The sequence below is a fragment of the Pimephales promelas genome, chromosome 21 (assembly GCF_988280905.1).
Source record: "Pimephales promelas chromosome 21, fPimPro1.hap1.1, whole genome shotgun sequence".
Lineage (NCBI taxonomy): Eukaryota > Metazoa > Chordata > Actinopteri > Cypriniformes > Leuciscidae > Pimephales > Pimephales promelas.
Genome location: NC_142789.1, coordinates 25,145,272 through 25,172,116, shown reverse-complemented (window position 1 = coordinate 25,172,116; position 26,845 = coordinate 25,145,272). Strand labels below are relative to the sequence as shown.

Here is a 26,845-nt window from a genome sequence, read left to right as displayed (position 1 = left end):
TGTCAGTGTGACATGTCAACTCAAACATGCATTTTAGTCTGGGACTAGGCTTAAGCCTTGTCTGTGAAACTGTGAAACTAAATAAATGTTACTTTACGAACTGCATGCACACACACACACACTCTATAAAACATTTCACGCTTGCGTCCCAGACGAACTATAAAGGATATCGGGCAAAGAACATTTAGTTTGTGTCCAGAGGGCATGCGTGATTAAACTACCTCTCACTTTACTGGACCAGAGGTCACTCTGTGAAAAGAGGCTATCTATCTGTTAGGTGAGTGTACTTGATAACACCTTTGTGTTTACTATTAAGCGGCTTGTGTATGTGTGTGTGCACTTGGGTTCAGTTCCTGTTTGGGGGTGTGGGGGGAGCATCACTTCAGAGCTCAGCAATGACAGCTCATACCACGGCTGGGCGCTCCGGTGATACACCCCAGGAGAGGCGGAGGGGGAGCAGAGTCGAGAGGAGCGTAGCGAGGCAGAGGAGAAACGCTCCACACTCAGCGTTTCTGACAGCACTGCGACAAGCTTTTGAGGGTTATCAACAAACAGCAGGAGCAGGCGCTGCACACCCCAACGAGTCCCGGTCCCAGTGGGTCCCAGTGAATCAGAACTCCTCATTCAAAGAGTCACGGTCAGAACCGTTTCATCCAGACCTTTATAAACATTCACTCTCGGCTATTTATTGAAAGCTGAGTTTTTATACACTCACAGTGATGCACTAAAATATAATTAGATTAAAACGCTTAAATAACATAACACTTTTATTTTTTGTGTTTTATTTGCAATTTATCGCTCTTTTTATTTTTACATTTATTCCTGTGGTAAATCTCCATTACATTTTTTTATGTCCTGATGTCTTCGATCGACATCAATATAACCAAAAAAACACTCCCAAAAATGTACTATTTTAATAAATCATATATTTATATATATTAATTTGTAATTAATTGCATTACTCTTTTAATAATTATATGTATTTACTAAAAAAAATACACAAAAAACTATTCTTTTAATGCATTTTTGTAAGATTATTCTTACAATTACTAATCGATTTACATTGAAAAAAAACAAAACAAATTAAAATTAGTGACTTAATGAGAGTATATAATAAAGAGTGTGTAGCTCTAAAATAAACATCCTTCAATTCAGCCAAATGGTTTTTGTTATAAAAAAACAACATATAGAGGGTACAAAACTGACTCTTTACTACAATTAGTTGTGTGAATAAAAAAACACAGTTTATGAATTACTGGAAATGTATTTCTACATACTCTACAAGAGAGTGAGTGCACGAATTCATTACTGAGAGGGGATACCATTATTTTAAACGTATTTTGCTTCAGTGAATTTTCCATTTGTCCCTGAATAGCGCAGCCAACGTGGAGTCATTTATCTTAGTCGGAGTGCGGAGGCCGGAGCGAGGGGAGGGCTTTCCAGCACATAAATATATATATAAATATAATTCACTTCAAGAACTAAGCTGGAGGTCATGTACAGGATATTTGCATAAAGGGCTACAAGATTATGGCAAGGAGAGCAGGGGCTTTATTAAAATATCCCTTAAGATTCTATTCTAAAGAACACATAGAATCTATGAAATATTCCTGTAAATATGAGCATTTAAAAAATTAATATGCATTTTTTGTGTTTAAACTAAATGTATAAGAGCATTAGAATGATTGTTTTTTTAACTGTTCATGGTTCTGTGCATGTAATACAGCAAAACCATACAAGTATACAAACTCTCTCACCTGTAGGTCAGGGTTCTCCTCATGCTGAAGATGAGCTTCCTCTGCCGCTTCTACAAGCCTCTACATATGAGTGACATGACACACAGAACAGCAGAAACTTAGAAGAGATGACTGATGGAAAAATACACAGACTTGATCTTGATGAGCAACATGAGCTAGATTTCAAAGATGTAGACATTTGGAAAAATAGCCTCTAGCTACATGTAAAAGGCATTTTTTAACTTCATTTCCATAACATCAACAAATCTATTAAATTGCATAATGCTTATCAGATCATAGGTTAATGTACTTTCAGAAATCCTTTGGTTCATATGGAGGCGGATGGTGGTTGACTTTCAATAACAAACTGACCCTGAGAAACATTCACAGATGTAATACTTGACTATTAGACCCGTCACAAAGACAGATTTATTCCAGTTAAATAGTCGTAATGAATTATTAATGAAAGCAATTGCATAAGGTGACCTATTTAAAGCAATAATATAATGTTTAGTTTACCTGCTGCGTGCAACAGGTTGCATTTCACATTGTGACTTGTTCCCTTGCGGCAAACACGCGTGTGTTTGTGTGTGTGCGCGCGCGCACAAAGGACAGTTTATGTTTTGTCGTCATTGAAAATTGCTGGCATGCATTTTTTTTTTTTACATGGCAGTATAATTGCTTCCAATCCACAAAGCGCTTTAGGAAAAATAATTAATACTTGTCGCATTTGGTGGAAATTATAGCAACAGAACAGAAAAAAAGAGGCTTTGTGCCAATTTTATAAATACAAGCTCTGTAAAATATAATACTATAAGGCGATGTCCCTGATATAATAAAATAACATGTTCTAAATGTTTTAGATAGGCCTACAAACGAACGATACGAATTATCACAGTCAAAACAAGGCCGAAGGCGGCGTTTATTCTTTTACAAGCAAGTAGCACGTGTTTTAAACGTCTCATTAACCACAAAAGCTAAGTTAAATCACAAGATAGAGAGGTAAAAAAACAAAAAAAAAACAGTTAGCTCTAGGACCTAGTGCTCTGTTTTAACTGTCTACCTTGACTAAGTAGAGCGCGGATTTTCACCTGTTGCCAAAAAGGTGGCGCTAGAGAACTGAAGCGCGTTTACCTGAGCGTTAACCACAACAAATACCTTCTAGGCCAACAAACGGTTACGTTAAGTTAACAAACATGACAAAAATGGCATTTATAACTTAAGCCGAGATTTTCATCACAGATAGGCCTATCCTAAAAAAAAAAAAAAAAAACGTTAACATTTTGTTTACAAAATCAATTTGACGGTTAGGCCTTAGCCTACTTGCTGAACCCCAAAGTATTAGATGACGAAAAATAGTCTTGCTACCTATTTATTAGTCTACAAATTCCTTTAAGACAACCCCGAAAGACAGTTTATTGTTCTGACTCACCTTTACATAGGCTAGATATAATATATGATGTCTATGGTTTTAACCACCCCAACATAGGTTAAGCTGGAACTTTTTACAGCTTTCAAACTTTCAAAATCTATTTCAATAAATAAGCGCCCGGATTTCATTTCACATTGCTCGTGAACAAAATTCGCGTTCACGTGAGTAGGCCTAGAAATAATTTGTCATTTTATTATAGATTTGACATAGACCTATCACAAGTAGACCCATAGACTATCAAAAAAACGTTTTTTAAATAATTTAAGATGGATAAACAACATTATCTGTAGAAAATCATTTAAAAATATGCATTAAATCATTTATTTAATCATATTTAAATAATTGTTTTTAATTTGCAGGCTATGTGTTGAATTATTTTCCAATAAAATAAAATGTGCTGCAATAGCCTACACTTGGATTTTTTTGTGGCGTAGCCTAAATTGTATCAAACTCACTTCAAATCCGGCGAACAAATTTATTCCGTAATACGCGCATAGCTACATTTTATAAAATCGGTATGCAGTGGCTACAATTGCATGAGGTGTATTTCATGGGTTTTACCTTTCATGGCAAACCGACTCCATTGCATCATAAAGTGTCTGTGTGTATCTGCAGGAGTTAGATAAGCCTATCTCCTCCACACACACAGGCAATTAAACCCTGGACCGTGTGTGTGTGCCTCTGAAGAATAACGGCACGAGCCGGTTGAAACGGGAAAATCTATATGTTCTTCTGTATAGAAGAGAAGCTTCAACCGAGATGCATTCTATACGTTAGCAATAACTAAAGCTGTTGCGGCATCCAATAAATGATTGATGGAAACAGCTGAAACAATAAGAATTCATGCGCAAATCGTAAAATAATTTTTGGAAAGGCAATAGATAGCCGAATGATAATTCCAATCTATATTAACAACAACGAAAAAATATAGACGATGTTATTGAATGCTTTTCAATAAAAAAAAAACAAAAAAAAAACGGAAGAGGCATGCACATTTGAAATTCTCTTCCTCTTAATTATACTTACTCGTGTGGCCTCAGCTTTTTTCCGAAATATTTCCTCCATATTCTGTGCCACATTTTTCACCACTTTTGCGCCGTCAATCTCTTCTATTCGCACCGATTTCTCATGTTCCTTGTATTTCTAAAGAGAAATAAATGGGTCTTGTTACGCAATGAATAGGCTATAGGCAACACACGACAGACATTTTACTTTTGTGTCAGTGTGGTCAAGGCTGAATGACATTTTGTTCATAAAACATATTTTGAACAATACAGCTGTAAAAATACTATAAATAAAACTAAAGCACATGTTGTTTTCTGCAATTCAATCAAATCAAATAACTAAAATATCAATGTTGAATGCAGCTTTTCTCCCAACAGTGAAACTGTTGCATATTAACAGAAATACATAAATGTTTTAAAATCTTTAAAAAGCACATTAACATAGTCTATAACAAAAATAAAATAACAATAAAAAATAAATTGTATTGCATTCATATTTACACACTTTAATACAGCAGATTATTCTTTCTTTGCTGTGTGTGTGTGATCCTGTTAACCCAGGGTTGTGGTGACCAAATGGCCCCACAAAGTTAATATTATACCAGTTTTGACCTTGTGGAGACCCCCTGAGAAAAAAACAGTTTATGAATCACACTGAATGATGTTTTTTTGAAAATGTAAAAATGCAGAATATTTTCTGTGATGGGTAGGTTTAGAGTTATAGAATTTACAGGTTGTATAGTATAAAAATCCATCTATGGAGTATTCTCATAAAACGTGTGTTTCACATTTTACCAAATAATCTCAATGGAAATCTAATTAAAATGTCTCTTTGTTTATTAATATAGGCAATCTAAAGAAAATCTCCTAAGATATTAAAGATCAGAAAATTCAGACATAAAACAGATAGAAAACTTAACCGAAACAACATGTTTAGCTCAAGATCTTTTATATAGTGGTAGGCCTACAAATTTGCACAAAGTAGGGCTAAATTAGATGTGGGTAACCCAGTCATCTTTACTTTTAGTCTAATGGATAGTTTGATACCTTAAAACATGAGTTTAAGTGATCAATGTCCATGACAAGTACAATGTTCTGTGATAGATAAAGGCATTTGCATATGCAAATCTGAGGGAGGGAGGCTAATATGTGTGGCAGCTGAAGGTGGACAGACGAGACGGGTTTTTGTTTTTTTAAAATGACGAGAGACAGTGATGGAGAGAGAGGGGACAGTAAGAAGAGGCCTTTACAAGTCTCCATGACCTACGCTTTGCATTGTTTCTTTGTTAATACAACTGTCATTCCCATTTGAGTTAGTGCCACAAGTCTTCAGATAAGCATGTCGTCATGCGCCGCTCTCTGACAGCGGCCTCTCCGATTGGCCGATAAGCCCAATCCCTCCAGATAACGCGCTCAATCTTGTCCCTGTAATTGGTGGAAGTGCTGCTGCAGTGTCTATTATTGGTGGAGGAAGAGCGTTGTGGGTGGGCTGCTTTGGGGAGGGTGGGCGTGGCTTGTCGAAAGGGCCACGCATTGTTGGAGGGTAATTGAAATGGAGTCAGAATTCAGTAAAAAGATAATAAGTTGTCAAGCCTGGGCGAGTCTGGATAATGAACTACACTTCTGACAACGCTGAGTCTGCAATACAAGCGACACCTGAAGCAACAGCACTCAATGGGTGTTGTGATATTAGACTATTCAAACACACTCAGGCATCGACGCCTGCAGGCTTACACCACTCCACTATAAAAAAAAGCCTTTCTGATTAAAATAAGTTCATGTTTAGTGAAACATGGACAGATTTAATGAAAGAAAAAAAAAACAGTTAAATACCAAACCGTGTGCTGCACAGCTTTTTTGATTTCTTGAAGACCAATGGACATAAATGGCATCAGCACACACACACATTGAAATCGTAAAAAAAAAGCCTTATAAACATATGTTTCCAGTACAAAACATCTTTTATCTTTCAGTTTTTTAAGGCAACATTATATAAATTGCATTAAAAAACACTCTTGCACATCTCAAATCCCAATAAGTGTTCAACACACTCCTTTAAACATAAAAAAAGGATTTCAGTTAGTGTTAAGTGAAACATGGACATGGATTTCACAAAAAAATCAGTGGATTCAAAAAAACAAAACGTGAATCCAAAAACAGGACATACATGTAAACAGTATGCATACATGTCTGTCTCAGTTTTGTAAAGTCAACAGGACAGACAGACAGACACACACACACACACACACACACACACACACGTTGGGTTCCCATAGGTTTATAGGGACATTCCATAGACAAAATTATAAGCTGTTTACCTAATGAAGTCAAAAAAAGTCCCCACAAAGACAAGGATTTGAGATATTGCATTTTGTCCATATAACGTAGGATTTACCAGGACCACACACACACACACACACACACGCACACACACACATCACTAGTTCCACAGTCCTTGTAACTTACAAAATGTCTTGTGATAAAAAAAAAAGTTTTCTGTAAGCAAAACAATTTTTGCTTTTTTTTTTTTTTTTTTTTTTACAAGACAACAGGACATCGAAAACACACACTCTGGCACATATCAAACCCCTAACATATTTCTAACACCAACACCCCCCTCCACCCACACAGATCGTAGCACCACGCAGCAAATTACCCCTTTAAGAGAGAGACCATGGAGAGTTATTGAGGCGGAACAGTTCATTTCACGCCTGTCCTGCCTCCCCACCCCTCACCCTCTGTCCCGGCACCCTCCCCAGCCCCAAAAAAAGCCATAATCAAAGCCATTAATGCTGCGTTTTGTCAATAGTGATGATCACCCCACTGATTCAAATTTAACACAGTAGAGAAATAGTCCCGGGGGGGTGTCCCAAACTACCATATGCTCCTGGACAAAACAGGTTTTTTGCCTTCATATTCTCAAGATGCTACAAAATTATCCAGTGTAAAGATGCCTAATGGTAAAGTATTTGTACAATCTGTTATTTTGTTGTGGCGAGGTGGAAATTTCAGCGATTGAAAGCAACAAAGGGTGACATTTGTATGGCTACACCCCCCCCCCCCACCCCCTTGTGTAAAAATCAGGTAATTTTGCATAACAAGCTTAATGATCACTCTTAACGATCCTCCTTAATGAACCGGCCTGCTGCCTCATCCCTCCCTTTCTGCTTCCAGCTCCTCAGACAGGCAGTTTATTGGCCCTGAGCCCCACCCATCGGTCACGCCCACTGAGCAGGATGATGGGAAAAAGTGCAAACATACGCAGAAATGGCAATGAAGAGAGAACACAACTGGCTGGGACATTTTACTGTCTGTGAGTGTGTGCGTACGCGTTTAGGCTGATGATAAAGATCATTCTGGGTGGGGTGATGGAACATGTTCATTATTGATGCTTTTGGGTGAATCAGGAACAGATTTCAATCTTAACTCTTACCTTTAAGCAATAGTTCACGGTCATTTTTTATTCACCCTTACGTCATTCCTAACCTATTTGTTGTATTTTTTTTTATTGATAACTGAAGGATAGATGATAAACAATCTTCCCTCATTTCTATTTAATACAGTTCATAGTAGGGATGTACCAAAATCTTTTTGTGCCGATATACAACTTTTCTTTAACATTTTTAATATAGCAAATGGAAATTTAAGTCGATCATAATCTTCCACTCCACTGAAGCTCTGAAATTTAATTTGCATTCGCCTTCAGATATCTTGATGTATCAAAAATATTGATGCACAATGCCATATTTGCTGTAACTGTCATGAAGTTTCATTGTTTTTTGTGTTTTTTGTAATGAATATGGTGTGCTTGTTTAAATACGCACAATGGGAAATTTTTCAGTAAATAATAACCCAAACATGAATATTGTCATGATTTATTTAACCTCATGTTGTTTCAAACCAGTATGACTTAATTTATTCTGCAAAACACACACAAAAAAAAGATATTTTGAAGGACGTTGGTAATTGAACAACAGTAACACTTGAGTCCATTGACTTCATTCTATGAACAAAAAACACTAAAGGTGTGTCCCATTTCACGTACATGTGCACTAATAACGCAGTTTTGTGAATAGTGTGTTCACACTGATGTAAAAAACAGCTTTCCTTACATTGCAAAGGGGGAGGAGCTATCAGACTCAGGTTGAGTAATGTATAGTATACATGGTGCATTATTTGGGACGTTTTTCTAAATATCTTTATGTTCTAGAGAAGAAAGAAAGTCATACAGTTTAAAAGGGTAAGTAAATAATTTTAATTTTTGGAGTATCCCTTAATATGTTACTCTGTTTCTCACACTAAGCTACTGTACGGCTTGAGGTTAGCGAATGGGTCATGTGGACTAGATTATGCTTTATGTTTTGGAGCTTGGCAGACATGAACTGAACAGAAAATAATGTTTTGGAACAACATGAAGGTGTGTAAACAATGACAGAATTTTCCTCTTTGGGTGAATTATTCTGTTAACAATTACACAAGGTAAATCAGCCACATTGGTCTCGGATCAGTGGATAAATACAACACCGGTAATGGCTCTGACTACACTATAGATTTTTTCGGTAAGTAAGGGGCCAAAAGCTAAAGATAGACCCTGGATCTCAGTTTTAGTGTTTGTGGACACATGTATCCTTCACAAAGACAGATTAATCGACCTCACTAACATACATGAAAACTCCCATCATTCTCAGCTGTAAATCTCAAAGCCTCAGTTTCAATTTCTATTTCATTTCCGTTATTTTCTAAACAGACCCGGGCTAGTTGAGTTGAAGAGTCACGTACACACATTCTGTGAGGAGGTAATTACGACGATAATATGTGCACTGATGGTGAGAGCTGGGCTCTTATCTCACACCAACACTGAGATACTTATTAATACTTCAGAGAGAGAGGGGGAGAGACGGGGTTATCTCAAAACATCCATCACTGTATTTCCTTCAATAGAATCCGAGAGGAAATGAAGTGTGTTCTGTAGTATACAACGCCACCGCATAGTGCATACAAACAGCACACGGTATACTGGAACAAAGAAACCAGGTGGAGACTTTCATCTGCAGTATATCGGCAGTCACATAGATGTGAACTTTAATAATAAAATATTAATATTGTAATGTGTCTGAGACTTTTTTTCTCTTTTGATGTAGTTATCAATATTGAATTGGTTATATATAAATATAAACCTTTTACGTCACACCAAAAAGACTTCATAATGCACACAACATGAACGGATATGAATGAGGACATAGATAAATAATAAAACAAAAAAATGAGGGCTGTCAAATGATTAATCGCGATTAATCGCATCCAAAATACAAGTTTGTGTTTACATAATAGGCTATATGTGGGTGCACTGGTGTATTATTATTTTATATATATATATATAAATACCCACACATAATTGTATATATTTAAGAAATATTTTCATGTATATGCTGTATATAGATTTATATATAATTTATATATAATATTTTTTTGTCTTAAATATACATGCATGTGTGTGTATTTATATATATATATATATATATATATAAAATAATTATACACAGTTCACCCACATATATTATGTAAAAACAAACTTTTATTTTGGATGCGATTAATCGAATGCGATTAATTTGATTACTTTGTATATTTTTTGGAAGAACATCTTCAAAAATGTACATTTGTCTCCAAATGCTTGAATTAAAAAAAAAAATGTTAACCCTGTGACCAAAAAGCACAGTTCATAATATCAGCTGCCACCGTGTGGCTAAAAAGTTTAGCACATCATCAGATGCTCCTTTTTCATTTATAAAGAGACACACTCATTCAGTTATTCTATTTGTCTTGTCCAACACAGGTGTTTAGATGCAAAAGACAGATCGGGGGGAAAGAAACTGTGTAATGAGCCTTATCCAAAAACTCTCTCTCTCTTATACACACATACACTCACATCTCAGATTATACACCTGGATGTTGAAAGGCAAACCCATTGTATTAATATTCATGAAGAGGTGTGTGTGCGCGTCAATGCATGTGTGTGTGTGAGAGAGAGAAGGGGAAATACCTTCTGTAAGAGCTGAGATCCTGAGTATTTTGAAGCTATTGATTTTATTTCACCACCAAACGCTGAAGCCCAGAGTTTCACCCTGTTGGGGGAAGAAGAACCCATGTAATCACTTACAACACATTACGCCACAATTACAGTATTAGCAATGATAGATTAAAATAAAATTTAACAAAAGTTAATGCAAGAACTGTTTGTAATCGTTATAATGTATTCTATATGACCACACGGGAGCATATTTGTTAAATTCACATTGTATGTTTCTCATTTTCTGTATGTCAAAAAAGTTTCTATGTCATAAAAGGTTCGCATACTGTATTTCACTCTACACTATCTTAAGGAGCTATAGTATTTCGGCTTTCATTGGTGTAATGTAATGTAACAAGCTTGATAATTTACATAGTAAATTATTTGTGGTTTAAATAAAATCAGTTGACTTTTCTGCACATTTCTGTTTATTTTTTTGTTGTTGTTTTTTTACATCTGTACAAACATATAACAGCAATGATTAGGGCTTCTTTCTTAATTTTGTGTTTAAAATGTGTATACGGTATTATAAAAGTCTCATATTTGGACTCTAGAGATAACTAGACCCTCACAATAACCATCACAAATCATAGTTTAAACCTATTATGTGCTCTTATTATAGATTAAATGTCATTATACGGCTTTCAAATTCAGACTCAAAATTCAGACTGCTCTATATTCACTGCTCTATATTTTGCATGCATTCATATAAAACTAGGTGCATGTATTCTAAATGCATCTTATAGAAATTTCTTGACCCTTAAAACACCACTAAAGCCCTCACACAGGATAGTTTTAACCTCTCTTGGTTTCTAAATACATGAACATAATTTAAATGCAATTATTCTGGCGTGTTTTCTATATTGTGCATGCATGCGCTTCTACTCACACTGATAAGGGGATCTCCGGTTGGGACCCCCGCACCCCCGGCGCCGTCCAGAACGCGCTCATCACACACAAGAGGAGGCAGTGCGCGTGCTTCCGAGGAATTCTCCGGTCCTGCTGCATCCTTCCTCCAAAATTTCTTACGCTGCAAAAGAACCGGCGGTTTGGGCAGCCTTTAGAACTCCCCCTCCCCTCGGTCTCTCTCCCCCGGATACAAAAACAGCACCGAGCGCCAATTCAGCAGCACATCTGCCCGCCTCAGCGCGCGTGCTGCCCTCCGGAGCTTCAGTCTCTCCGCCCAGCTGTCACACACCCCAAGACCTCCTGCTCGTGCTCTTTGACATCGATCCTTTGATTTTTATCCCTGAATTGATGGCATAAAGAACTAAACAGATATTTAAATGCTCATTCTTGTGCACGAGCCTTTCTCTTATAGCTGATTAAGACCAAATGAACTCGCGCGCTCTCTCACTACTGGCGCTGCTGATATATGACGAACGACACTTTCGGGTCAGCGCATGTACTAAAAAGGCAGAAGTTTAGGGAGAGGAGAAGCGAGCAGAAAGTCATCAAGACAGTAAGTGAGAGGCTCGTGTAAATCTAGGGAAGGAGATCCAGTGCGGTTTCCCCACGCGCGAGCGCGCTCACGAGAGAAGCTGATGCGAAACTTTCCCTCGGCAACGCGCATTCCTCCGTTTCGGGGATGCTTTCGCTCTGGTGTCAAGCGTTGAGAGATTACGTAAATCAGTATCATATTAGAGTTTTTTATATTGATATTTCATATTCACAAAGAAGACTAATTTACATAGCAGCACTGTGTGATTTGCATATTGCGGTTTTTAACTATTTTGTGTTTTTACCCCGGGCACGTTGTCACAAGCTGCTATATCTCCTTAACTGTGATTTAAGTCCAGGACTATAAATATAAGTAGTAGCCTAATATAAATAATAGTTTTTGGTTTCAAACAACTATTAGGACAATTAGCCTGTCTGTCCTCAAATTGCATTTTCATTTACTGACAATATAATTCTGTATTTTGCTGTTTTCATTTAGCCTATACACATTAATAAAAATAAAAAAACATCAATACGCCCATTGATATACAGATTCCGCTAGATGTATAATGGCTGCTCCTCATCAAAAGATGCCATAAAAGAGCAGATAGTAGTCAAAGAAAGTAAGTGAGTTAGATTTATGACCAGCCACTGCTAGCACCGACCTCTTGAGTCTGATGCTTAACAATGGCATCCAGGAGTTAATTGCTATTCTCTCATCTGTTTTTTTCTTCCTCTAATTATCGTGAGCTCATAAACGATGAGGTGCATTGGCGTGTGTGTGGTAAGGGATCTGATGGATGTCTTCACACGGCCTGCGTCACTGTGCAGTCATGATTAGCTGGTAAATGCATCATACATCACAGACTCGGCTAAACAGTGCGGCGACTGAAGCTGAACAACACAAGCCATACTGTACTACTGCAATGCTGTTACACCGCGCAAAACTCTATAAAACTTTAAAGAATTTTGTAACAAATCGCCTACCCTGCCTTCAATTGTCTCCCACTTATGTATTTTCAAATGCACATCCAGTAATATAAGTCGTCTTACAGAGTCCTTCTTTAATCAGAACGACAAAAACAATAAGATTAAGAAGTTGTAGGTCTTTCAGGGACAGAAGCAATAGTTTTAACAACTCTTGAAGCAAATCCGGTTAGTCTGTGCTGGAGTTCACTCTTGTCTATTTTAATGCACGGCACCAAACACACAGTAATCTCTGTCTCGTCTTAATGGAGGTTAAAACTCTTAGCAGGTCAAATATAGTACAGGGTAAATGTGACATCTGGCACTGAAGGTGCTGGGAATCACACTTCTCAGCTTATCACAGAATACACAACACTGTATACATGGATAGAGATGCCTAAGCAAAGCATAAAACAAAAAACTGAGAAGGATGCATTGACATATGGTGAATTCTTGTAAATTAGACGACTTTCGCCATTCATTTCAACACTTTACTGTTTTAATATCTAAAATTCAGTGCAAACCTTAACCTTTAGCATATTTTGAGCAGTGCACTTAAGTCCAGAAAAGTAGCCTACAAAACTGCACATACTTAAAGCAGACTGATCTCATGAAGTAGCGTGTGTATGACACGCCAATTCATATTTCCATTTTTGGCGTGCTATCAAGACGCATAATCGCCTTTCAGCATGTTTATGAACGCCGTTCACTTAACGTTATATAAATATATGACTTACCTCAACCCCGTCCCTAAACCTAACCGTCACTGCATGGGGTTAATGGCATTTATGACTGTTCCCTTACCATCCTAGGTAAAAAAAAAGATATGACTTACCTCAACCCCATCCCTAAACTTAACCGTCACTGGGGTTAATGGCATTTATGACTGGAGATTTGACTGCGTGTTCGGACACGCGGAATGACGCGGACGTTAATGGCGTAGACATATACGCATACACGCGGATACACGCGGATAGCACAAAATGCGTGGAGATAACACGCCACCTGACTCGAAAGTGGCGTATATGTTTACGCAAAAGTCATGATGTCATGTTGCTTAAAGGGATAATTCCCCCAGAAACACAGTACACAGTACGCATTGGCGTAGAATTCTGAAGCGCTGTACTACTCGAATAGGAGACCTGACACCGAAGAAAAGAAATTGTTCAATAAAGTCGTTATTTTAGGGGTTTTTTTGCACACAAAAATTCTCATCGCTTCATAACATTACATTCGAACCACTGTAGTCACATGGACTATTTTAAAGGGTTAGTTCACCCCAAAATGAAAATTCTGTCAGTAATTACTCATTAGTAATTAATTTCGTTCATCTTCGGAACAAAAATTAAGATATTTTTGATTAAATCTGAGAGCTGGATCACTCCTCCATAGGCTTCATAATGGATCCAAACTGGCCGGCTCATGTAGTGAGTCTACGTTTAACTTGCAACAAAGAAGCTTTGCGCAATATCAATACGTGAAATCTCACGGCCCACAGAGAAGGAAATGAATAGTTAAATAAAGTCATTATTTTTGTTTGTTTTTTGCACACAAAAAGTATTCTCGACGTCGTTTGGTAAACTTAAGTTTAAATCACTGTTGTCACTTGGACTATTTTAACGATGTCTTTAATAACTTTTCTGGGCCGGCCAGTTTCAATCCCTTAGAAGCCTATGGAGGAGTGATCCAGCTCTCAGATTTAATCAAAAATATCTTAATTTGTATTCCAAAGGGGTTGGAACAACATGAGGGTGAGAAATTACTGACAGAATTGTCATTTTTGGCTGAACTATCCCTTTAACAATGCGAGGGCTTGGAGCCAGAGGGGCGCAAGTGGCATTTTGGGCGAATATGAGTTCTTTATATCAAAACAAAGGTCTCGATGAGCTCTATCCAATGGCCAAAAATACCTATCTGAGATCAAACTGTATTGAATAAAGCACCAAAAAGACGTATTTGACTTTTTGTTTTTTTTTGAAAATGTATTAGAACATGTTCATTGTGTTAATATGCCATACATTTTTTGCTTAAATTCTCATTTCATGTAAGTATGCCTGTGGTTACAATGTTTGTGGTTTAATGTTAATAATACAGGTGATTGAAGCATGGTCAAAATTTTGTTTTGTCTCCCCTGTAAAGTTTGTTAACCCTTTAACATGACCATGTTTGCCCCTGCTGGAAAATGCTGGACCGACACCTCAAGTATAGCTGTTCATTCTATATAAAGATATTTTGTTTAATTTAATATGCCTATATTTTAAATATACACTGTATATCGCGAACAGCCACAAAGCTGTGATTCTGAATCTTTACATTTCCGTTATTTTAAAAGGAAAAACAGAAAATGCAGTATTTTTTTATGACACTCCTACTGTAATCAAGGGAAGAGCTGGATCAGGGATCACACACCCAGGAGGACTTATTGTGTCTTAAGTACGGATCTTTGGGATTTTTCTTCTTACAGCACCTAATCTGAATAAGAACTTTTTTGTGTGTGTGTCGCTGACTTGAAGATGCAGACAGAAGACGTGTGATGCAATGGTGCACGTCTGATGTGAATGAACCAGCAGAGAAGAATATAGCTGGAAAGTGACTGAAAAACTACTTCTTATTTTTTTATAAGACTTGGGGAAATGGACTCTTTCCCAGAATTCCTGAATGGCTCATCTATCCATGATGGCTCTGGTGCAGAGGTGCCCCTGCCGTGGGCCGGATTCCTCACGCTGTCCCTCCTCATGGCCGTGTTCTCCATAACATCTGTCGTGTTGAACACTACAGTGATAGTCGTCACCCTCCGGCACAAACAGCTGCGACAACCACTGAATTTTGCCCTGGTCAACCTCGCTGTGGCCGACCTGGGCATCACACTAACAGGAAGTGTGCCATATGTGGTGACCAACGCTGTGGGCTACTACATCACGGGACGGGTCGGTTGTGTATTGGAGGGATTTTGCGTTGCGTTATTTGGTAAGTCTCTTGAGTTCATTCAAACACTAAATACTTATTTTAGACTGTATAATGTAAACTGCACCCCTGATGGGCTTCCAGACACTGAAAAAGCAACATTAAAAGAAAATATGACTTTGTTTAAATTCAATTATATATATCCTGATTTAGCCCCAAAATCGAAATATTATTATTCTGTCAAATATTTTATATTTAGTTTTGAGAAAGCAAGGATCTCTATTATTAGGCTTATATTTTTGCGAATTTGTTCATATTAGTGAATTTTGGCCTCTATTTATTTGCATGAAGCTGCTCTAGTCTCTCAAAATATTGTGTAAACATCATGAGCATGATCAGTGTTGGGTAAGTTATTGTAAAAAAGTAATTAAATATACTTATCATCAACAGTGCAATTAGATTAATGTACTAATTACTCTCTCTAAAGAGTATTGGATTACTTATTACTAATCACTTTCTAAATCCCATGTCAACCTCGAGTTGAACACAAGGACAGACACAGCACTGCACTTTTGATTCTTTCTAATAAACAATGCAATTGCATAAATAATCCTTAAACTGACTAAATGGAGTTTACAAAGTGTTTACATGCAGGAAAAAAACCTTTTATCATAAAATTTGAATGTTAAATTAACTATTGTTTTATATAGAATTGTTAGTCTAAAGTATTTAATACAATTACATCAGAATTAACTGTAATTCAATTACAGAAAAATGAATAGTAATCCCTTACTTTACAAGGGAAAAGTAATTAAATCACAGTAATTAGATTACTAAGTCATTAAAGGGATAGTTCACTTTGAAATCAATTTTTGGTGTGTTTTAGCTTACCTCAAGGGCATCCAAGATGTAGTTTCAATTTGGTTATTTTTAGGTCAAACCGTTCTTGTCTGTCAGCCATATAATGGAGGTCTATGGTCACCACCTTAAAGAGCATGCACAGAGAAGTCTAAATTAAACATGATTTAATGACTCGTAAATGTTAGTACACATTGATGGCCTAAGACACGAAACGAGGAGTTTGTTTGAGAAAACGAACAGTTTTTCTGTAATTTTTACCAAAAATTAATTTCAAACTGAACTATCTCTTTAATTACACCCAGCACTGAGCATGACCAGCCGACAGCCACAGATGTTAACCTTTAAAATGTGAACTTTATCTCAACTCTAATGTCCTCTTCTTCATCTGTTGACTGCACAGGTATAACAGCGCTGTGCACCGTGGCCCTGATAGCTGTGGAACGGCTGTTCGTAGTGTGCAAGCCTCTGGGTACCATCACATTCCAGGGCAAGCATGCTGCCGGGGGGCTGGCGTTATCCTGGCTCTGGTCTCTCATCTGGAATACTCCTCCTCTCTTTGGCTGGGGAAGCTACCAGCTGGAGGGGGTCGGCACGTCATGTGGACCCGACTGGCAGAGTCGAGATTTCAAAAACATGTCTTACATCATCTGTTACTTCTCACTCTGCTTCGCTGTGCCATTTATCATCATTGTGGTGTCATATTCATGGCTGCTCTACACGCTAAGACAAGTATAACGTTGTCTTTTTGACATTTTGACTTTTTTATGTTCTCTTCAGATGAGCTGGTGATGTTTAGTTTGTTGTTTGTAGTGGTGGACAAAAGTATTCACTAAGTTAATTTTTCAAATAGGCCTGTACTTCATCAGAATGGCCTCTTTTACTTTGGGAAATGTTTACTGCTTCTTCACTACATTCTTAATGTTATATTTTTCCAAATAAAATTTGTTTATGGAAGTCAAGCCGTCACATAAGAAAAATGTATGTTTTATAAATTATAATTGAGACATTCAAAATTATGAGAATACTTAAATTATGACATAATTTATGACATTTTGCCCCATGAGACGTCTGTCCATTCGCCAATCGCCACATATTCTATTTTTCATTATGGTAACTTGTATATCTTTCACTTGTTTGCATACTTGAATTATCCGTAACTTGAGGTTTAATGTTTTGATATTGTAGGCTAGGCAATAATAAGTTTTGGCTAACATGTTTTAATGTTTCCTAGATCAATAATTAAATGTCTACACTAATCTTTAAAGGATTAGTTCACTTTAAAAAAAAAAAACACTTTTGCTGATAGCTAATTTACTCACCCACGTGTCATCCAAGAAGATGTCCACGTCTTTCTTTCTTCAGTCGAAATGAAAACATTCCAGGATTCGAAGGGCTTTAAACGACACCAGACGATGAATAAGGGTCTTATCAAGCGAAACGATCGGCCATTTCAAATATAAATAAAAATGTTACATTTTTATAAGCACAAATGCTCGCCTTGCTCGGTTCTGTGATGCGCGTTCGTGACTCTCCTGTTCGAACTCGTTCATCAAAATGAACAAATCTTTTTTCGAGTCATTTCGTTCGAGTCATTTTGTTCATTTCGTTCGTTGAAACGATGTGAACTAATCCTTTAATAGCACTAATGACTAATGGCGGCTAGAATAAATAACAAACGGTTCTTCAATCAGTCATCTTTATTTACCCCTCTTGCAGTGACATATTTTCTCTTCTCTGATGCTGTTTACCGGCACAAGGGCAACCTGTCACTCACAGCACTAGCAAACGACAACCATCCAATCAATTCCTCATGGACCAAATCAAGCCCCGCCTTATATTCTTTTCTTTTTTTTTGTTCAAGAACCCTTTTTAATCAGACTTACTTTGTTTTCATGCTGACTTTAAGTACATTAAAAAAAGTGTTTTTGTACTTCAACTAAAGTAAAGAGTAATATTTTATTAGGGTATCTGTACTTTTATTCAAGTGTTTGGTCCTCTCCTGTTTGCTTGACATGACAGGTTGCTAAGGTAGGAGGAGGTGCGGCCGCGAGGGCGGAGGCTAAGGTGGCGCGGATGGTGGTGATGATGGTGTTGGCGTTCCTTGTGAGCTGGCTACCATATGCTACTCTGGCTCTAATGGTTATCTTCAACCCCGATGTCCAGTTGCCTGTGCTGGTGAAGGTGGTACCCATATACATGGCCAAGAGCAGCACTGTATACAACCCTATGATCTACATATACATGAACAAACAGGTGAGTGAATCAAATGCAGATCGATCATGTTCATCAGTCTGATTTGTCTATAGTTTAACACAAAAGACATTCATGGAGTAAATCCTTATTAAAACCGTGTCAGACACTGTGAGAGAAGAGGTGATGCTGTTGGATTAATTTTTTAATTGGACTTCAAAAAAGGCTTCAAGTTTGGATTTTTTTTTTGTAATAGGGTTCTACAGTGACACAGCTAGTGTTGTTTATCAGTTTTAAGGTCTGTTTAAAAATTATAACGTTCTTTCTTTTCTAGTTCCAGAGGTATGCAATACCACTTCTGATGTGTGGAAAGGATCCCTGGCCTTCAGAGGACGAAGCATCCGATGTTCAGACCGTCGTGTTGAACAACAAAATCAGCCCAGAGTGACTTACCATTCACTACAGTCTGTTAGTGCATGATAAATGTGCTCCTCTGCTTAAAGAGAGATGATTTAATGAACACTGAAGGGTGGGTATTTATAAAGGCCAATAGTTTTTTATTTACATCCCATCTGTGAATCATTACAAATGCTTTTCAGAACTAGCTTAGAACATTTTTATTCTAGACAGTATTTGATTGGACAGAAATGTGTATCTCCTGAGTGCAAGACAAGGCAACAGTTATTTTTTTACCAGAAGACATATTATTCTCTAAAAGTCAACATTTTGGTTGTATACTAGCTTATAGATGACTTAGCCTATTCATCAAAGAACCCTAAAAAAAAATGAAGCAACTTTTTTCAACATTGATAAGAAATGTTTCTTGAGCAGCAAATCAGCATATCGAATGATTTCTGAAGGATCATGTGACACTGACGACTGAAGTAATGATGCTGAAAATTTAGCTTTGATCACAGGAATAAATTACACTTTAAAATGTATTACAATAGAAAATATCTATTTTAAATTGTAATAATATTTCACAACATTGCGTTTTTTACTGTATTTTTGATCAAATAAACACAGCCTTGGTGAGCAGAAGAAACTTCTTTTAAAAACATTTACAAATGTCACTGACCTAAAACATTTGAACGCAAGTGTAACTACAAATATTGAAGTTCACTATTACTGAGTTAAGTTCACCCAAAAATGAAAATTCGGGAAAAAGTTTTCTGTGCCTCCATTGACAGCTATGCAACTACCACTTTCATGCTTCAAAATTTTCATAAAGAGATCATAAAAATATTCCATATAAATTGAACAATTTAGTCAAAATTTTTTGAAGAGACTTGATCGCTTTATATGATGAACAGATTTAATCTAGGCTTTTATTCACGTTTATCAAGTAGCTGTCAATGGAGGGACAGAAATCTTTCAGATTTCATCAAAAAGATCTTCATTTGTGTTCTGAAGATGAACGAAAGTCTTACAGGATTGGAAGGACATGAGGGTGAAGAATTAATGACAGAATTTTCATTTTTGGGCCAAGAACACTACAATCTAGATCCCAAAGCCCCAGATGAATTTTACAAAATAATCTGATTAAATATTTCTTATTACTTTCCAATTAAAGTAGCCTTGACCCATAGATCTACTGAGGGACACGTCTATAAGTCTTTCCGTAGCTGTGCAGAAGTCTTATATATTATTCAATGTTCTTGTACAAATAAGTGAGACAGGTGTTTGTTTATTCATTAAGTTTATTCCGTATTAATCATTAGAAAATAAAATTTCAATATTGATTCAAATCAAGTCCAGGCCAAAATAAATAGGAAAATTACAAAAAAATGCATCAATACAAAACCTAGAGGGATATTATAAGTCATCTGCTACGAAGAGAAAACCCTTTTTTTCCTTTTTCTTCATGGAATAAAAACCATAACAGAGCAAAGATAAAGACTTTCAAATGGAGAACATCACCACGCATCTTTCCGTTACATATGTACATATGTTACACTATAATCTTAAGTTTCCTTACAGCATTAATAAGAAAAAGTATGTAATAGTATAGCAACAACTCTAGATGAAAATGTGATAATCAACAGAAGTGGCTCTGAAAACTTGTACTGTATAATACTTTTTTCCATTTTTTTTTTCCGTTAACATATCAGAGGAGTGCGCCCCCCCCCCTCCCTTTCTTCTGTTTGTCCCAGCATTGAAAGGTGAAATGTAAATGACATATAGATTTCACTAAACCGTACACACAGTCACAGAAAAAGAGTACAAAATTCGCCCACCTTGATACACAAAATATGAATAGAAAACAGGGAAAACAAATTGCACGTTACAGTAATTTGTGCAAAGACGAACAGCAATGTGCTAATAGTAAAATCCCATTGGTATATTAAGAAACCAAATTTTTTCTTTCTATTCAGGAGTCCCTGACACGAGGTAAAAGTTAAATCTTTAGTTTAATACGTTTTTTTTTTCTTTGTTTATTAAAAATAATGCATATTTTATTGTCCTTACCAGTAATTGCTACGAATAGTACAATGTGCCAAGAATGTGCATTGGTCTGTTTACAAGATACAGTATAATCGACATGAAGACCAGAACACAATGTTATATTTTTTTTTTCTCCCCGCACGGATCATTTCAGCCCTTTCAGATGTGCACACGCAGTGTTTCATGACAGTATTCGGTTGACTGAAAAACACAAGAGATCAATAACACCCAAGAACAACAATTTCCAACAAACCCCACATTTCCCTTTATTTAAGCTGTGGTGAAGCTCAACACTTCAAGGCAGTGGCCTTTGCAGTCAAACGTTTATCTTTTTGCCCATAGTGCTCAGCAGTAATTTGCCTGTTGGAAGTGACAAAAGGTCAACTGAATTTGATGTGATCCCGTGTTGAGGCCTAAGGACAGAGATTTACAACACCTTAAAGGCAAAGACACTCACAAAAAGGACGCTTCAAATGCTGATATGTTTCCCCTGCTCTAAAAGAGGTATTTCCAGAAGCCAGAGCTGAAGTGAAAGGTGAACAGAAAGCAAAGCAAAAGTGGGGGAGAGGGGGTCAAGTATTGCTTAACCAGATTCTTGCCTTGCTTAAAGGGACAGTGCACCCAAAAATGAAAATTCTGTCATTAGATACTCACTCTTATGTCATGCTTTTTTTCTATGCAAATATTTTTTTTCAAGCATAGTACTGTCGTGTGATGCTTTTTGAGCTTGGTAGACATGGTCACTATGATTACATTTACATTGCATTAACCCTTAAAGGCCGAGACAGTCAAAAATAACTATTGTTCTTAAATGTTTAATAACTTTTGAAACGCTAATTCAATCTGTATGCTTTTCAGTGGCATCACGTTTCGTCTCAGTCGGACATTCAGAGGCTACGCAGTGAACGTGATTACATCATCAAGTTTTAATTAGCCTTGATTCGTCAATGCGGTTTGTTCCTCTGAGCCAATCAGGAATGCCTGTTGATGCTTAGTCCGACCCCCCAGCCCAGATTGGTTGAAACTGTCATCTACTCAACCAATAAACATAGTTTTGGTCTTTTGAACCACCAGTCAGCATGTTAAATAATTTGGATTGTTAGACAAAAATAAAAAAAATGTTAACCTCAAAAAACTTGAATGGGTTAGAAAAAGGGTTAGAGTCAAGTGCCTAAAAAATGTTCTAGGTCTTAAAGGGTTAATGATTTGGCAAACACTTGTTTGCTTTTAGACCTGTAGAGATTGTTTGCTTTGTTCTGAAACAGGAATTCAAATTGTTACTATTGTTATTCTTCTTGGTTTGATTCGCTTTCACAAGGCAACATTTCTAAACAGACCAAAATTTCTTAATAAAAGCGAGTAAGCTGTCCTCTCATTGGTCAGATTGCCCCCGGCTTTACTAATTTGCCATTGGCTCTTTAATTTAGAAGGCTTTTTTTTAATTTCTCATGAGTGGACTGTCTCCTAACCCTAACCCTAACTCTGAGCTTGAATCAAGGCTTCATCTGTATTTGGACATTTCTGAAATATGATCATCTGACTAAATTTCAATTAGGCATTTCATTTAGTCTTTTCCCCCACAGAGAAATGCTATATATAACTTATGCTTGAAAATGATCCAATGGGGGAAAAACAAGATCACAGATACAGTCCTCACTGTAGAACACAAAATCCAGGGGAAATCCGCCCCTTGATCCCTAACCCCACCCTTAATCCAACCCATCTCCACCCCTGATCCATAACCCCACCCCTGATCCTTAACCCCACCCCTAATCCTACCCATCTCCGGCCCTTGATCCCTAACCCCACCCCTAATCCAACCCATCTCCACCCCTGATCCTTAACCCCACCCCTAATCCTACCCATCTCCACCCCCTGATCCCTAATCCTACCCATCTCCACCCGATACCTAACCCCACCCCTAATCCTACCCATCTCCACACGATACCTAATCCCACCCTAATCCTACCCATCTCCACCCCCTGATCCCTAACCCCACCCCTAATCCTACCCATCTCCACCCCCTGATCCTTAACCCCACCCCTAATCCTACCCATCTCCACCCCTGATCGTTAACCCCACCCCTAATCCTACCCATCTCCACCCCTGATCGTTAACCCCACCCCTAATCCTACCCATCACCACCCCCTGATCCCTAACCCCACCCTAATCCTACCCATCTCCACCCCTTAGATCTGGATCCAACTCCGCCCCCTGGATCTTGTGTACTGCATTGAGGTGCTACTAGAAAAAAACAGCAGTTTTGATGACATGACGGTGACTGTGAGTGAATACAGGATTTTCATTTTAGCCTGAACTATTCCTTTAAGGATGCATGATGCGAACATGCACTCCAAACAACCAAAAAACTCCCCCATAATCGTATATTTCGCCATCATAATCATCTTCATTATCATTATTATAAAACTAAAGGAAGATTTCAGTATTCAAAACACCTAAATACATTAGTGGAACCGAGTCGCTGATCTGAAACCGCTGATCTCGCGCGATTTCGAGATCCGCTATATAGATCAGCCAGTGGCAGCAGGCTTTTCCAAGTGGCAGCATGTTCCTGGTGTGGGTCGTACAGTTTAATTGCAGACTAATTAAGCAGCATCGTTAATGCACAAAGCATTTACCATTGCACCTTCCTGTCCACCTCCCCTGCACAAAATATGCAACGAAAAAACACGAACCCCTAAAATGAGACGGACTCCTTCAATACACACAAACGAGAGCACGATTAAGACACGATTCTGTAAGCCCTACTGAATTCCCCATAAAGAAGGTCAACGTTCATGACCCATACTGCATACCGTAGATTTTAAGGGAACACGCTATGAAATGGACACTGAGAAAAACGACTTGCATATCTTGTGCGGGTGTGTGTCACAGACATAATAACCTCATATAAAATTGGCTTTTTTGTTCTATACTTCTCACAAACAAGTATGAATGCATATGAGCAAAGGATAAAGGCAAAGAATTTAATAAAGTACAGTACCTATTATTAAAATAACACCAAATTTAGTCTTTTTCGTAATGCAATAACATCAATTAGGATTAATATTGCTGCTTTTTTTGTACAGTACATAATTACAAAATATAGAATGTCTCTTTACAAAGTTTTTCTTTTTGCTTTATATATTACAAGTCATTTACAGCAAATTAGGAAATATCAAACAGGCTATCCTAAATTAAAAAAATAACCTGTCTGCTAGTGCATTCAACACAAATGCTGAAATCCTCTTGAAATCCACAAACCTGCATGATATCCTTATTGTAAACCAGTGTTGTAGAATTAGCGTTTGTTCTCTAAAATATGCCTTAAACGGTACTAAAATAATCATACGGGGCGAGTCGAAACTACAGCCTTAGTGGAGGGATATGCCATACTTGCTTGCATTGAGCTTGCAACGTGCTTGATATGCAAAACCCTTAATAAAGTGACTGAGGTAATGACATATTCTTTCTGATTGTCATCACCTTGGAAACAGCCTGCCCCTGGGTACCGCTCCTCGCTGCTCATTGGTCCATTTCCTGCAGTGACGGTACGAGCAGCCGATCAAAGTTCTGGGCGGTCCTTCTTAGCTCCTCCCCGGCGCCGTGGCTGCCAACTTCCTGCGTGAACGGGAAGCGAGCGAGCGGCACCGACGCGTCCGTTCTTGTGGTGCCTTTCTGCTCTGCTGTAAAGGCACTTCTTTAGGTAGTAAGCCAATAAATATAGTTCATATCTTTTTTTGTTTTGCTGATCAGTTACTGAGGAACGGCAGCAGCCTCTTATCAGGCGCTATAAAGTAGTAATGCATATCATTTCGTCTGCCAGGTCCTCCTCGTACGACGGTCTGGGTTCGGGGTCCGGTTCCTCGTCGCTGTAGCTAGCCGAGACATCTTGCAGCTCGTAGTCTCTGTGGCCCAGTATGGGGAACACGTTGACGCCATTTACTACCGGCGTAATGCCACCGTTCAGGAGATGGCTGGCGGCGCTCTCCATTTCGTCGATGGTCATCTCGCACGCATCTGCGATCTCGTGTTTCGTGGCAGCCACGAACTTTGGATCCTTGGCGTATCGACCTAGTCCTTCTGATATCAAGACCTGCTCAAAGATGAGAAAGGATGGAATGATGCTTTGTTCTGTCTGCATAAATTCTAGGATCCTTTCTTCGCTGACACAAACATTTTATCCTGAAACTAGTAACCTTTCAAAAGAGGGAATGAAAACTGTGTCTTATGTACTTCTGGCCTGGTTATGGGTTCACACGGTATAAAATTGAAAGCATTTCCCTCGCCCGTCATTTTAGAAATCTGAAGTCTACCGACACAAGCACAGAACAAGCTTCTAGTTTTCTACAGTAATAGCAAACATCAATACAATATGTGGATGGAGAGCGTTTGAAACAAAAACCTTTTCTAATGTATCTGGATTAAACCCTGTGTATATTTTCACATTTCAAAGTATACTCCTTCGGCCAGAGTGGAAAGACGCGTTCACACACTATCTAACACACTTTTTTGTTTTCAAGTCACATGCCGTACGCGCTCCGTCTATACAGGCACAATAACTGCTCTGCAAGATTTAAAGGAGTAGTTCACTTTTAAAAAAACTTTTGCTGATAATTTACTCACCCCCATGTCATCCAAGATGTCCATGTCGAAAAGAATATAACGCACTTCATTGGGAACCAAACGGACCAATCGTTTCGCTTGATAAGACCCTTATTCGTCGTCTGGAATCGTTTAAAGCCCTTTGAACAGTTTGTAGTTTGCACTGAAACTGTCTTTTGGACCTTGAACCATTGAAACCTGACAAAAATCCTGGAATGCTTTCATTAAAAACCTTAATTTGTTTTCGACTGAAGAAAGAAAGACATGGACATCTTGGATGACATGGCGGTTAGTAAATTATCAGCAAAAGTTTTTTAAAAAAGTGAACTACTCCTTTAAATTTAAACTACTATTACTACTTACTACTTCTTTGACTACTTACATCTCATAAATAGAAATAGGAGTTGTCAGACTCACCGCCTCTACCAGGCTGGTAGCGCTACCTCTCTTCTGGTGGTACTGGTTTCTATACTCCGGTGGGACCTGCAGATGAACGGGTGAGTAGTTCCTCTGCTGGTACTCGGGATCATCTGTATACCATGAGCTCTTCCTGATGGATGAGTGACTGCTGCTAGCGCTGTCCCTCAGCGGACGGTCCACGCGGATCAGCGGCGTGTAGTACGGCGTTCTGTCTTTACTTGCAGGAGTGGGAGGAGGTGACGCCCATGATCTGGTAGATTGAGTAGGTGAAAGCCTGCGAGCCCTGCTGGAGTCTAGACCCGCTACCGCCATCACCTGGAACCACAAGTACAGTGGACAATATAAATGCATTGACACATAATACAACACTGGCATGCAGGATACTCATAATATTTAATCATATTTCATTAGTCGATACCAATATACATTTTTACTTCCATGCTATTTGATACACTTCTTTATTTATCAAGTTGAATATTACATGTAAATAAAATGTAAATGTCTGTAAACACTACTATAATATTTAATGTTACCTGGTGTTGCATGAGATGCAACGGAAGAGCAGTTCGCTGGTGAGGAAGATCGTCTTGACTGCCCTGTCTGCGCAGACACTCAAAATTGAATGATGGTCTCCGATTACCTATTAATGAGAGCGATTAAATCTTCTGTAGGGGTGTGCAATATTATAGTCAGTGTTGGGTGTAACTAATTACTAAGTAATTAGTTACTGTAATTTAATTACTTTTCCCTTGAAAATGTAAAGTATGGGATTACT

At 37.9% G+C, this 26,845-nt stretch overlaps 3 protein-coding genes across 19 annotated transcripts in view; 1 reads left to right on the top strand and 2 right to left on the bottom strand.

Moving 5' to 3' along the window:
• cacna2d3 (calcium channel, voltage dependent, alpha2/delta subunit 3) overlaps window positions 1–12,070 on the bottom strand; it is a 40,587-nt gene extending 28,517 nt beyond the window's left edge. For all 4 annotated transcript variants that reach the window (XM_039674210.2, XM_039674211.2, XM_039674212.2 and 1 more), the window contains exons 1-4: window positions 11,129–12,070; window positions 10,213–10,294; window positions 4,195–4,311; window positions 1,758–1,817 (exon numbers count right to left, since the gene is read on the bottom strand). In XM_039674210.2, the coding sequence (XP_039530144.2) occupies window positions 1,758–1,817; window positions 4,195–4,311; window positions 10,213–10,294; window positions 11,129–11,247 (378 nt within the window). In that variant the 5' untranslated portion in view covers window positions 11,248–12,070. The remainder of the gene's footprint in view (window positions 1–1,757; window positions 1,818–4,194; window positions 4,312–10,212; window positions 10,295–11,128) is intronic.
• A 3,064-nt stretch (window positions 12,071–15,134) lies between these two features.
• Window positions 15,135–19,670, top strand: parapinopsinb (parapinopsin b). The gene is made up of 4 exons (XM_089124911.1): window positions 15,135–15,612; window positions 16,811–17,139; window positions 18,430–18,663; window positions 18,935–19,670. The coding sequence occupies exons 1-4, from the start codon at window positions 15,279–15,281 to the stop codon at window positions 19,046–19,048; spliced, it is 1,011 nt and encodes a 336-aa protein (XP_088981037.1). The 5' UTR covers window positions 15,135–15,278; the 3' UTR covers window positions 19,049–19,670.
• Window positions 19,671–24,018: 4,348 nt separating this feature from the next.
• Window positions 24,019–26,845, bottom strand: part of cacna1da (calcium voltage-gated channel subunit alpha1 Da) — an 82,244-nt gene continuing 79,417 nt past the window's right edge. For all 14 annotated transcript variants that reach the window (XM_089125271.1, XM_089125272.1, XM_089125276.1 and 11 more), the window contains 3 exons: window positions 26,604–26,710; window positions 26,068–26,385; window positions 24,019–25,141 (listed from right to left, as the gene is read on the bottom strand). In XM_089125271.1, coding sequence (XP_088981397.1) covers window positions 24,836–25,141; window positions 26,068–26,385; window positions 26,604–26,710 — 731 coding nt within the window. In that variant the 3' untranslated portion in view covers window positions 24,019–24,835. The remainder of the gene's footprint in view (window positions 25,142–26,067; window positions 26,386–26,603; window positions 26,711–26,845) is intronic.

Excerpts from the sequence above, each read along its gene's own strand:
- parapinopsinb (XM_089124911.1), top strand. The coding sequence starts at position 15,279 with ATGGACTCTTTCCCAGAATTCCTGAATGGCTCATCTATCCATGATGGC. Across the intron at positions 17,140-18,429 it reads TGCTCTACACGCTAAGACAA|GTTGCTAAGGTAGGAGGAGG; the intron begins GTATAACGTTGT and ends TTGACATGACAG. Across the intron at positions 18,664-18,934 it reads ACATATACATGAACAAACAG|TTCCAGAGGTATGCAATACC; the intron begins GTGAGTGAATCA and ends TTTCTTTTCTAG.